Source organism: Barbus barbus (genome assembly GCF_936440315.1).
Source record: "Barbus barbus genome assembly, chromosome: 16".
Taxonomy (NCBI): domain Eukaryota; kingdom Metazoa; phylum Chordata; class Actinopteri; order Cypriniformes; family Cyprinidae; genus Barbus; species Barbus barbus.
In genome coordinates, this window is record NC_136744.1 from 22,377,669 (window position 1) to 22,391,362 (window position 13,694).

Below are 13,694 nucleotides of genomic sequence, written 5' to 3' on the forward strand. Positions count from 1 at the left end.
ACTGACATATAGCAATTAGTTTGACGTAATACAGGTCCTTCTCAAAAAATTAGCATATTGTGATAAAGTTCATTATTTTCTGTAATGTACTGATAAACATTAGACTTTCATATATTTTAGATTCATTACAACACAACTGAAGTAGTTCAAGCCTTTTATTGTTTTAATATTGATGATTTTGGCATACAGCTCATGAAAACCCAAAATTCCTATCTCAAAAAATTAGCATATCATGAAAAGGTTCTCTAAACGAGCTATTAACCTAATCATCTGAATCAACTAATTAACTCTAAACACCTGCAAAAGATTCCTGAGGCTTTTAAAAACTCCCAGCCTGGTTCATTACTCAAAACCGCAATCATGGGTAAGACTGCCGACCTGATTGCTGTCCAGAAGGCCATCATTGACACCCTCAAGCAAGAGGGTAAGACACAGAAAGAAATTTCTGAACGAATAGGCTGTTCCCAGAGTGCTGTATCAAGGCACCTCAGTGGGAAGTCTGTGGGAAGGAAAAAGTGTGGCAAAAAACGCAGCACAACGAGAAGAGGTGACCGGACCCTGAGGAAGATTGTGGAGAAGGACCGATTCCAGACCTTGGGGGACCTGCGGAAGCAGTGGACTGAGTCTGGAGTAGAAACATCCAGAGCCACCGTGTACAGGCGTGTGCAGGAAATGGGCTACAGGTGCCGCATTCCCCAGGTCAAGCCACTTTTGAACCAGAAACAGCGGCAGAAGCGCCTGACCTACAGAGAAGCAGCACTGGACTGTTGCTCAGTGGTCCAAAGTACTTTTTTCGGATGAAAGCAAATTTTGCATGTCATTCGGAAATCAAGGTGCCAGAGTCTGGAGGAAGACTGGGGAGAGGGAAATGCCAAAATGCCTGAAGTCCAGTGTCAAGTACCCACAGTCAGTGATGCTGGTGTTGGTCCACTGTGTTTTATCAAGGGCAGGGTCAATGCAGCTAGCTATCAGGAGATTTTGGAGCACTTCATGCTTCCATCTGCTGAAAAGCTTTATGGAGATGAAGATTTCATTTTTCAGCACGACCTGGCACCTGCTCACAGTGCCAAAACACTGGTAAATGGTTTACTGACCATGGTATTACTGTGCTCAATTGGCCTGCCAACTCTCCTGACCTGAACCCCATAGAGAATCTGTGGGATATTGTGAAGAGAAAGTTGAGAGACGCAAGACCCAACACTCTGGATGAGCTTCAGGCCGCTATCAAAGCATCCTGGGCCTCCATAACACTTCAGCAGTGCCACAGGCTGATGCCACGCCGCATTGAAGCAGTCATTTCTGCAAAAGGATTCCCGACCAAGTATTGAGTGCATAACTGAACATAATTATTTGAAGGTTGACTTTTTTTGTATTAAAAACACCTTTCTTTTATTGGTCGGATGAAATATGCTAATTTTTTGAGATAGGAATTTTGGGTTTTCAATTTTTCATTTTTGAGAAGGACCTGTATATGTTAAATACACATTCACTTTCCTAAATTATCAATATATAAATGCAATCTATACACGCACAGACAAAAAATTTGTGTATGTATTACAATTGTGTGTGTGTGTGTGCGCGTGTCTGCTCTTATTTAAATAAAAAAAAAAAAATACAATTAATGTTGAACATATAATACATCACATAATGTTAATAATTATATATATATATATATATATATATATATAGTGAAATAAAATAGTGGGAATTTTATATAAGCATTATTTAAAAAGTTAAGATCCAAGATTTTTATTCGTCACATACACAATTATACAGAGTATAAAAAAGCATTATTTATATATACATATAATTATATAAAAATTTCCTTCGTATTTTATTTCGCTATATATATAATTCTACATATAGCCTGAACTGTTATTATTAAATCTCAAACGAAATTAGACTCTTTTTGCTTCCTGAGTGAGCATTCTGTACTCACGGGCACGCGCATGCTGTCCATTCACAGCTTCAATATGATTCCAGTGAGGCGCGTTCACTCTTCTTCTGCGCATTAAATTCAGTGTTTTTCATTCTTATCTTTTGCTGTGATACTCTTTCTCTAACTAGGATGCTTGTACCGTTCATGTACTTTGGAAATTCGTACAAATGTGGAAAACGCGGCGTCGTAAAAAAGGTGCACATAGGGAATCCATGGTAAGAAAAGCATCTTTTTTCGGCAAGTGGAGGAAGAATGCCGCAGAGTTATAGGCATTATAGGCGACTGTGTGTGTAGACTGAACGATTTATTAGATATTTACTGGACGTTTGTTTTAACGATGCATGTGATTTATTGTATATGTTCTTTCAAAGATATGGGGCTGGATTCATTTTTGACACGATTTTATAGTCGGCGCACATTCACCTGCAGTAATATCATTCTTAACATAGGTTAACAGATAAGAAAAGCCTTCAGGTACTATGCAGATTGTTGCAGGCACGTATTCATCTTAATCGATAGATTTGTGGATGACGGGAGCGTGCACGGATGATATAAGGTACAATAGTCATCCTGATGCTCTGTGTTTTTAAAGAAATTCCAAATAATTTGTGCACCAAGTGATATAACAGATTAAAACGAATCCTTCGAATGGTTAAAAAAGCCATTAGGCTTAGTTATGTATGTTCATTTATTGTGTTACAGTTGTCATACGCAAAGCTTCATATTGTCTGTTACTAATCAATATTTCTTTATCCCTTGTGTCCTTGCAGCAATCCAGAGGGTCTACCATGAACCATGTGCACAATGGGAGTATTAGCTCACTCTTGGGTGACTTAAAGGCAAAATGGGCAAAACTCTGAGGCTGTGACCACTTTGCATCCCCATGTGTACCATGAACAGCACTGCCTGGCCTTTGGACCTGGCTGAGTTTGCAAAACCTCGGAGCTTTAACAGCTCCCAGAGCCAGTCTGCTTCGGTGAGCGGCTGGGCCTTAATCCACACGGCTACCCTCGCCTCCTGCTCCCTCCTGTTGGTCCTCATCTTTTGTCTCGGTTCTTATGGAAACTTGGTTGTCTTCTTGTCCTTCTTCGACCCGGCGTTCCGCAAGTTCCGCACCAACTTTGACTTCATGATCCTCAACCTATCCTTCTGTGACCTGTTCATTTGCTGCGTCACTGCGCCCATGTTTGCACTGGTGCTCTTTCTGGACGCTGGAGACGCTAGCGGCGGCGTGTCCAAGGGCTTCTGCTTTGCCTTCCACCTCACCAGCTCGGGCTTCATCATTATGTCCCTCGAAACGGTGGCTGTGATTGCCCTACATCGTCTCCGCATGGTCCTGGGTCAGCAGCCCAACCGTACGGCCTCGTTTCCCTGTACTCTGGCCCTCACCGCACTATTATGGACCACCAGTTTCACGCTGGCGGCTTTGGTCACCTTACGAGCATATCCCAGGAGCTCCGGACCTTGCCTGCTCCACTTTGGTCTTACCGGCAACAAGGCCAAGGTAGTATTGTACCTATACATTGCGGACTTTGCTTTCTGTGTAGGTGTGGTGTCCATCTCGTACCTCATGATCGCTCAGGCGTTGAGGAAGAACGCTCAGGTTCGGAAGTGTCCCATCATCACGGTGGATGCGACACGTCCACCTGCTTCTCATCCGCCGCTCATTGCCGCAGGTTTCGAGGGCATGCAGTGTACAGTGCAGGTGCCCTCGCTATACCGCAACCAGACCTACAACAAGCTCCAACATGTCCAGACGCACTCCTTCACCAGGAGAACCAACCAGCCCCTCGTGCCCGGGGCTGCCACTGGAGCAACTTGCTGCCAGTTGGTCTCCACAGTTAACCTGGCAACAGCCAAGGATTCAAAGGCTGTGGTCACATGCATAGTGATCGTCATCTCAGTGTTGTTGTGCTGTCTACCACTAGGTATATCCTTGGCACAGGATATGGTGTCACCGGAGAGCAGCTTTGTCCACTACCAGTTTGAGCTCTGTGGATTCGCCCTCATCTTCCTGAAGTCTGGAATCAACCCATTTGTATACTCGCGCAATAGCGCAGGTCTGCGCCGCCGTTTGCTCTGCTGCCTCCAGTGGCTGAACTTGGGTTTCCTGTGCTGCAAGCACAAGACACGCCTACACGCTATGGGCAAAGGAAGCCTGGAAGTCAACCGTAACAAGTCCTCACACCACGAGACCAACTCTGCGTATATGCTCTCGCCGAAGTCTCAGAGGAGGCTGGTGGATCAGGCTTGCGGACCTAGTCACTCCCGGGACAGCATGCCTAGTCCCTGTGTGACCGCTGGACGCAAGCCCCGACCCCCGAGCACATATACGCCCATCAATACGCGCATAGAACCCTACTACAGTATTTATAACAGCAGTCCATCAGCAGGCCCGAGTTCCCCCAACAGCCTGCAGCCGGTCAACTCTCAAACCACGGCCTTTGCCAAAAGCTACGTGGCTATGCACTACCACACCCACCAGGAGGCGCTACAGGACTTTGACAGCACCTCGGCTCATCAGATTCCCATCCCATCAGTCTGAGCTGTAGAACATCATACTACTTCCTCAGCATCCAAAGGGGAGCATTTATAGTGTTTGCTTGTGGTTTGCTAGTGCTGTTTTGCTCAAGAGACAGTATGCATCAAGTATCCAATAAAAAGAAAGTGGGACAAGCTAATTGTCGTTTTCCCCAAAAGTATTATTCTCAATGTTTTATGGACTGAAGGATGTTCTATTTTTACATTGACGTGGCATTTTCATGTACAGTAATAGTCTTCACGCAGATTATGTATTAGTGAAACATCCTACATTTTATATATGAACTAATTAAATGTTTTGCAAGTGTATGCTGACATCTTTAATTTGAGACTGAACGTTTAATAATGTACAGCTGTAGTTTGCTTTGTCAATCATCACTTTTAAGTTATTGACACGCCTTAAGCATTAATAAGCTATGGATGGATGTTTTTATGTAAGAGCATTATTAGTTCTCTGTAGAAAAAAAAACCTATCAACAAAAAGACAATAGCACCACCTAGTGTAGGTAAATGGACCCTTCTGGCCAATTTATAATGTTTAGCAGAGGCATAAGTGTTTATTTCGCTATGTTTTTATATATATATATATATATATATATATGTATATATAATGAATAGTGCTGCCCTAATGATTGTGTTAAGAAAATATATTAGTTTAATTTTCATTGTGACATAAATGGGGGGAAAAGATTTACGCTGCAAAAAAAATCGTATTCTGCTTTTATTTTGCTGTTTTCCAGTACAATGACAATACAGAGATTTTGGGGGGAAATAAGAAAAGTGATTTCATGCTTATCTCAAGAAAAAAAAAATTTCATTAAGTATAATGCAATTTTGATATTTTTTCAGAAAACAAGACTTTGAGTCATTTTGCATATCAAGTAAATGTATCTTGATTTAAGAATGTTTAAATAGTTGTCCTGGAAAATCAGGCAAAAAAATACTAAAATTCAAATTTTGCAGTGTATTCATTAAGGTGGTGTATGAATCTTCTGAAATGACTTGAAACTCATTTTATTCAACTGATCATGTACACGCCGAGTAAAAACCAGCATTGCAGGCAATGCAATGAAATGAAATATAAACTTGTCTTGATAAACTTGTTCTTATAAGAGTTAAGAGGAGGCCTTCACCAAACACATTATTGTACAATAGTGGAAGTGGTTACATTTAAGTGAGGGGAATCACAAATTGTTAACATAAATCAATGACCCGTGATTTCCAAAAAACAGTTTAATTACATTCACTTTCCTTTGTATACAAGACAGTGTATTTTCCCTTGCAATTTGCATTGTACAAATACTACTTAAATCACTTTTAAAAACAATGTAATAACCATCTCCATCTGCACAGTGATAATGGCAAGCATTGAACTACCAGAAGTTTGATCAAATAAATAATGTATATTTAACACAGCTGACCAACTTGTACAATCAATTGATTAACAGAACAAATGAATCATTTGATTAGATTTTTAAATTGACTTCACCACAGCCAACCATCTAGCTGTGCCAAAGCATGAAAAAAAAGGGAACAAAAGAATTCAACAGGTTTGAAATTTGTAAATAAAACATTGAGGATTCAGTCCTAGCGGCATCTCCAGGTTTAAAAGTTTCTTCAAATTTCCTCCTTGTTTAGTCTTCGAACAACAGAAAGTGCAGTCACTGAGGGACTTTCTCAAAGGGTGGAGGGTCTGAGATTCAGCAAGTCCATTTTATCACCGTGATCTATGGAACTACTAGACTTCATCAGACTTTTATCTCTCCCTCTGAGCATCATACTGCCTTCCTCTTCTGTATTGTTCATTCTCCAAACTAAGCATTCCTCCATATAGACTAGCTAGGGATTGAAAGAAGTCCATTTTCATCTGCAGTGTCCAAGATCTTGCATATTACAGGCGACTCAACCTGTGGCAGAATGATAACCGGATAAGTGTTAGCCACATGAAATGATCACACTGTAGCATCACGTAAGCCATAATATCTAAGCATAAAGATTAAAAATCTAAATTGCAGTCAAATCTCAAAGACATTTTGTTTGCCACTCACCCCGAGAATATATTGACAGGTCTGAGGTTCCAGCATGTAAACTGTAACAGCATGAGGAGACTCTGACTCCTTACACCTGAGACAGAACAGTTAGGTGTTAGTGGCAGCATTCAACAAACCTCAAATAGTATCAAGAAGTTTGGATCTCTCACTTGAGCTTGACTATAACCTGTCTTGGTTTCCCTGTTAGGTCACAAACATCTCCATGGCCATAGAAGTGAGATACGACCCTGATGAGGTATCACCAAGACAACATGACATTAAAATATGACATACATATATACACATACACAGAGGCGGACTGGCCATCGGGAGAATTCCCGGTGGCCTGGCAGCCAATTTGGCCCGCTGCCCTACAAATTTTTTTGTTGTTGTTTTTGTTGCCTGCCGAATGTACTAAAGTGATTATTTCCAAATTTGCCATTCAATAAAACTTTAATAAATCATGAGTCGGTTAGTCTGGACTGGCAACGCAATTCACCTCACGCAGGCTCCTCGCATCCGCCAACTACAAATGGTATTTGTAGTAAAACTTTGGTTATACAAACGGTAATCAATCCGCCAAAAAAACATGGTTACTATACTTTTACCATAGGCCTAATAACACCATGGTTAATTTTATTTAGGACAAAACATGACCCATGATGATGCAAAGACATGTTCAGTGTTAAGATTTTTCTGTAAAGATATATTCAAGATGTAGCTATTAATGTACTTATTTTGACATTTAGGCAAGATAAAACAACAACACATCGTTCTAATGTAATACTTAAATTTTTCTAAAATAAATGTATACTATGCGCAAACAAATTACAATGAGTTGGTTGTTTTGCAACAAGGTGGAGATGTGTTTATGAAAAAGTGACGGGTACAAGAAAATTAGTGAAAAAAGTAAACACACGAGGGACAGAGAGATGTCAGGGAAAATGATGAGACTAAAAAGGAAAATGGAAGTTCAAGAGATAACATTTAATTATGCGCGGCCCCAGCCTAGGGATTTAAACTTTTTTCAAAATTTGTTGTGGATGTATGAGATGGCCTGGATGAGTGTGAGATTTCCCGGCCTAAGTTTTGTCCCAGTCCGCCCCTGCACACACACGTTTCCCCTACCATTACTTTAGGGGGGTGGCCCGGCACCCGGTGATTTTTCTGACGCGTGCGTGACGCTTGCGGTGATATTAGCGTCTGCCGTCTCACTAATAAGGACATAACTACATGAACAACATCTCCAGAACTGCTCTGAGAGTCACTTCATGAACTATACTCATATCATATACACACAGAAATGTAAAGGTATTCACGGCAACCCGTCAACATAAAGGTTTGGTTTACCTTGAAGTCATTTCGGCAGAAATAGCCAACATTACTATTGTTCAGTAGAATGTATGTAATAGGCTACTACTAAAATTATTAAAACCTTATTTTTAAGAGATAATCATACAATATTTCTTCAATGTTTTTAATTGTAAAATTAAATCCCCTTTATTTTCCAAAAAATAAAATTATTTAAATTTTCATTAATTAAAAGATCAATTAAATGAATGTTTTATGCCTTAAAAAATTGCAATACACAACACAGAATTTCTGAAGGAATAAAACATAGGGCTATTGTAAGAATAAATTAAACTTATTTTTATGCTTTCAAATAATTAGACATGCAAAACACAGAATTTGGTAACAACAAAACATAACGTTGTGTATGTGTATATATACACACACACACACATATATATATATATATATATATATATATATATATATATATAATTTGTTTTATTTTTTTATTTATATTATTCAGGGGTTTTTTAAAGCATGGGAATATGTGAGGGAAATATAATCATACTTGACTTTCTGCGTTTCTTCGTCTTTCAAATGATAAGATCGTGCCACGTTTTTCTTGGCCCAGTTAATATGATCCTCAGTGTTCCAGCTGCCCACCACCACAATGTTCTTTCCTTGTTCTTTATCCTTCAACCAAATGCACAAAATGCAATTTAGCTCTCATAATCCAGACCTTCTCTCATAATCCAGACCTTCTCACATAATCCAGACATTAATCTGGAATTATTATATTTTCTAAAGAATTCAAAGACTTCACAACTCTTACCTCATGATACTGGTGGACATGCTTTCCATAACAAAATTCATACTTCCACCATCCAACACCCTAGACAGAAACAAACATATGTTAAACTAGGAATCCAATTTAAAGATCTACAGAAACTAAATCCATCCATCCTCACCCCATGCAGACAGTATGAGCCACTCAGAAACTCCTTGATCAGCTGTTCATCAGTCAAACGAGAGATGTGGGTGGTGCCAACGGTGACCTGGGCTTGCCCACCCACTGTCAGGGGCTTATGGGTAGAGGTATACGCCTCTTCTTTCACTGGAGATGCGTCCTCCTTAGCAAGGGAGACATAGGGATTACTTTTAAATATTTTTACAATAATAATTTATATTAAATTAGTTTTTATATACTTTTCAGAACTATTTTTTTGCAGCAGTTATTCATTACCGCCCCACTAATCCCCAAATAGGTTAGTGTGAAGATAAAGGGCAGATGCGCACTCACCCTGGATCCTCTCTGTTCTCTTTGGCCACTTGAGCTGAACGGTGGTTTGAGCAGCTCTTCCCGCTCACGATCCAGCTGGGACAGACTCTGAGGTCTGAGAGGGGAGCCACCCAGAGCCTGACAAAAGATGTCATTCACTGGGGATGACTTGAACCTGAGGAAAGATGGGCTGGATTATGTCACAAAGGACTAAAAATGGAAATTGACTTTGAAGGTTTGTGTATGTACCTGTATTTCGGGTGAGAACAGAGGAGGGGTGTGAGCACCACTACTTCATACTGACAGGTGATGACCTCAGCAATCGTGAGGATCTCATGTTTTGCCTCCGGGTGGCAGACGTACAGCACTGAGGCAGAGCGAGGTGTATTCTGTCTCAGAGAGCATTCAGTCCCATGTCCCATCTCTACGGGATAGTATGGTGTCAGCTGACCCTCTATATTCTTTGTTGGAACCTGGGAACACAAACAGAGTTTTTTTTTTTTAAATCCTCAGGTGACACACATTTCCTACCTTTATATTTAACAGCTACAAACCTGTGTGTTGGTGTTTGACCTTTCTGATTCAGAGTCACTGGATTTCTCAGTTTCTGATTCTGAGGAGCAGATAATATTTTGATCAAATATTTAACACTTTACTAGAATATGTAAAGAAATATTTATAAAAACGTAAGCTTAAAAATTAACCAACCTGCAGTCTCTTTTTTCATGGTACCCAGAAAGTATTCCTGAATGTTGACCTTCTGATGAACCAGAGACAAATAAGACCATTGAACTGTTTATATTAATTAGAAATATCTTAATATAATCCATACACTAATGTTTGGGATCAGTAAGATTTTTTATAAGAAATTAATACTTTTATTCAGCAAGGATGTATTGAATGGATCAGGTGACACTGAAGAGTGAAGACTGTAGCTGAAAATTCAGCTTTACGATCACAGAAATAATTATATTAAAATAGAACATACAGTGCATACAGTACTACTATTTTTGAGTAGTACTGTATGCATTTTTAATAAGATATAAGGAATGCTATAAATAAGGATCTGGCATGTTCTTTTACAGCAAACGTCATAACCAGTGATTTTACCTGCCCCGTCTCCTTGTCCTCATGGTACTGCCGTACATGCTTCCCATGGCACACTTCATATGTCCAGTATGACTCGATCTGTCATAGTTGTAATAAAAGCAATTCATATGACTGTGTTTATAAACTATAAACAGAAACTGAGAAATGAAACTCACTCTGTAGGAGCAGCTGCTCTGTTTGAATAACGACTCCAGCAGCACAGCTGGACTCGGTCCATCATACTCCTTCATGTCATCCTTCAAAAATGAGACAGACAATAAACTGATCAAATAAAACGGAACTAAACGATGCACAGAATGGCTCAAGATAATAATAACTAAACAATTGGCCATGCATAACCACACCTCCTGGTTGCCGGACAAAGATGGCAATAAACATTTGTACTTTTCTTTTTCTGCAGTTGTCATGATAACATAATCATCTTCTTTGTACAGGCCTCCTGACGTTGACTGCAGAGAAAGGGATATTATTATATATTAGTGCATTTTTTAACTTCTGCAGAAGCAAATAAGGACTGATAAATCCATGAGATCCGGGGAGATAAACTAAACAGCTCTACTTGCCATTTATGTACTTTGATGCTTCATAATGCTGTTAAGAGAGAATATTCACACTAAAAACACAGCTCGATACAAAACAGCTCAACATCCAGCTGTTATTATGAAGCGACCTCAGCCAACAAGCTGACAACTAAATAAACACATTTGTATTTACAGCTGTCATATAAACGTCGGGGTTTATTAAGATATCAAGACTCACTCACCAGGGTGAAGTCTGCCCCGGGCCATCTGATTTTGAAGGGGATCTCATCCGAAAACACAGGAGATCCTGCACGATTTGCAGACACTCCGACCAAAATCAGCCCCAAAAAGCAACTCCAAAACATCCGCATTGCCCCTGCTGAGCCTCCAAAAGCGCTATCGGGACATTAGAGAGAGACAGCTGGAGGAGAAGGGTCACAAACACGGTTACTACTGACAGTCAGTGAGATCTAATAGCCAACTGACTGCTGATAGTTTGACTAGAGTTCAAACAGGAAGCGAACCAGAACACTGTCATCTTGCCACGTCCATTTCCGGCACCAGACGGAAATTCACCTCAGCCAATAGCCAATAGGGTCTAGTACTGCCTTTGGGATTGCTGTCCAATGCCTTGTCCAAATACTTGCGGTCTTGGCCACTAGAGAGAGCGTGCGCGCGACAGGAAGTAAGTGTGCAAGTCTGTCCCATGTCTTCAAAATGCCAAAGGGCAGTGCCCTTAATGGATACTAAATCCACAGAAGCTATGTGGATTTAGCATCATGTTCTGGAAATAAATCGTGAGACTTTTTGTCGAGATCTCGCGAGAGGTCACGGAAACCTTTCCAATGTAAGTTAAATATGAATAACAGATATTATAAATAATTTGGTAGAAAAACTGTGTTTTTACGTTTTATTATTTGATATTTATTTTGTACAACATTTGCAACTGCTTTTTTCATTTAATTAGAAGCACCATAAATTAAAATGATGTCATAGGGACTACTGAATAGACATTTAGAAGTTGATTTTAAAAGTATTTCAAAGTATTTCAAATTAAAATAAAGATGTGTAAACACTTGCATTGCACAACACTATAAGTGTGTCCCATCAGGTAATAAATAGTTTGACACACACTTGTGGTCTTCATCCTCACCACATCATCCTCTGACTCAGCATGCCCCTCTGACCATCAACGGTGTGACTGTGGAGTAGTCACCTCCCCCCACCCACCCACCCCCCACACACACACACACACACACTTAAAAACTGTGAACAGCACCTGTCACTTGTGCAGCATTGGACTGATCACTACCTCATCCAGCATTGACTGCAAACTACCTCTTCGGATAGTCTGATAAAAAGACTATTCTTTTGTCACTTTAACAGACTGATAAGCTCTTCTTGCACTACACATATATCTGCACAGTTTTGTTTTATTTAACTGGTTTACACTCTATCTATTCTGCCATGTGCCTTATGCCACTTTATTTATCTCTTTTTTTTTCTCTACAATGTCCTCATTTGTATATCTGTATAGTTGTATGTACATATGTTTAAACTGTATTTATCTGTATTTGAACGTCAGTCAGTGTCTTAAATGTTAACTGTATGCACCAAGGGTCTGAGAGTAACGCAATTTCAATTCTCTGTATGTATGTACATGTGGAAGAATTGACAATAAAGCAGACTTGACTTGACTTGACTTGAACACTTGGGCCAAACACAGGAAATACGTCATTTAAGTGGCCAAGTGCTAAGACTGCAAGTGTGGGTATTTGGACAAAGCACTAAAATACGCTGCGATATCAGATTAATACTAATATTTTGGGCGATTAAGAAAATATTATTTAAACTTTAAAAACGCAGTTGTGTAAGAGGGTCCATTTGTGCTAATCAATAATATTTTAAGAAATTGCAACTTTATTCATAAGCAAATATTTTATGTTGTCTTGTTTATTTATTTATTTTTCCAATAAATTACTTCACGTTGTTGTCTTGTTTATACAAACGTTTATGTATTTTTTGTTTAAAACATTTCTGAAAGTATTTATTCTAATCATTTATTGGCACAATGGGCAAAAAGCTCAATTATCTAATTATACTACTTCACAAAAAATCTCAGAACACCGATTTACTGCTATTTTCCAACACATTAGGACTCGAATAAAAGGAATTTTTTAAACATATTCCAAAATATTGCTTTTATTTTTAATTATGTTGTATCTTTGGATATTGTATAAAAATAATAATAATAATAATATTATTAAATAATAATAATAACATCATCATGTAAAAGAGTTTGCAAATCTTGAATGGTTAAAATCCATTTAATTGCAATGATTCACTATTAAATAAATCATGTCTTGCTACATACAAAAGGATTAATATTCATGTAATATTTGGATAAGGACAATAATAATTATAATATCCTTTGACAATTCTGAGCTTTCTAAAATGCACTACATGCATTTCAATATATCTTCTAATAAGACTATTTCCTGATCTTCAGCTTTCCTCTACTGAGTGGCTCCGTCCCATCAGGCTTCAGATAAGCTCAGGAACTACTTACATCAGCCAGGGCATCCTTGGTAGACATCATATTTCTCCAGAGTCTTCATTTAAAACTATCAACCACAAATTGCTCTCAAAGCTGGCAGAGATGAGCATTTTCAGATTTTCACCGGTCCTTTCTTCATACCCCCCTCCACTTTTCCATCTACAATACATGTTTTTAATTTGGATGCATCATGTAAAGGGTATTGTGAATTTAATAGCTTGTGCTATTTTCATAAGCAGCCAATTTAGTCTGAATAGTCTATTTTCCAGAATAATGGCAGGCAAAAGGAGATTTAATTTCCCTTCTAGTGAAGAGGTCACTATTTTCGTAGTGAGTGTCATACTTGAATGGCCTTTCCACATGGTTTGTGGATCACTGAATAAATTATGTATTTTTATGTCATAGCAGGTCTTTTGATGCTGGT

The 13,694-nt window shown here is 39.1% G+C and overlaps 2 protein-coding genes across 2 annotated transcripts; one reads left to right on the forward strand and one right to left on the reverse strand.

Moving 5' to 3' along the window:
- Positions 1-1,958: 1,958 nt before the first annotated feature.
- LOC306882353 (putative G-protein coupled receptor 75) lies at positions 1,959-4,787 on the forward strand. Its single transcript, XM_079436907.1, has 2 exons — positions 1,959-2,154; positions 2,710-4,787. Exon 2 carries the CDS (start codon positions 2,823-2,825, stop codon positions 4,482-4,484), a length of 1,662 nt encoding a protein of 553 aa, XP_079293033.1. The 5' UTR covers positions 1,959-2,154; positions 2,710-2,822; the 3' UTR covers positions 4,485-4,787.
- Positions 4,788-5,189: 402 nt separating this feature from the next.
- On the reverse strand, positions 5,190-11,517 carry LOC306881999 (endoplasmic reticulum lectin 1-like). The gene is made up of 15 exons (XM_079436414.1): positions 11,238-11,517; positions 10,956-11,134; positions 10,537-10,641; positions 10,348-10,428; positions 10,193-10,270; positions 9,791-9,842; positions 9,637-9,695; positions 9,332-9,555; positions 9,104-9,257; positions 8,772-8,933; positions 8,636-8,695; positions 8,372-8,496; positions 6,681-6,758; positions 6,529-6,604; positions 5,190-6,387 (listed from the first exon to the last, which is right to left on the reverse strand). The coding sequence occupies exons 2-15, from the start codon at positions 11,082-11,084 to the stop codon at positions 6,316-6,318; spliced, it is 1,455 nt and encodes a 484-aa protein (XP_079292540.1). The 5' UTR covers positions 11,085-11,134; positions 11,238-11,517; the 3' UTR covers positions 5,190-6,315.
- Between the last annotated feature and the right edge of the window lie 2,177 nt (positions 11,518-13,694).

What these genes read in the sequence shown, in the direction of transcription:
- LOC306882353 (XM_079436907.1), top strand. Translation starts at nt 2,823, where the DNA reads ATGTGTACCATGAACAGCACTGCCTGGCCTTTGGACCTGGCTGAGTTT.
- LOC306881999 (XM_079436414.1), bottom strand. Translation starts at nt 11,084, where the DNA reads ATGCGGATGTTTTGGAGTTGCTTTTTGGGGCTGATTTTGGTCGGAGTG. An exon ending in CATGAAAAAAGAGACTGCAG is followed by an intron (nt 9,696 to 9,790) that starts GTTGGTTAATTT and finishes TCTGCTCCTCAG; the next exon opens with AATCAGAAACTGAGAAATCC. An exon ending in GAAGAAACGCAGAAAGTCAA is followed by an intron (nt 6,759 to 8,371) that starts GTATGATTATAT and finishes ATACCTCATCAG; the next exon opens with GGTCGTATCTCACTTCTATG.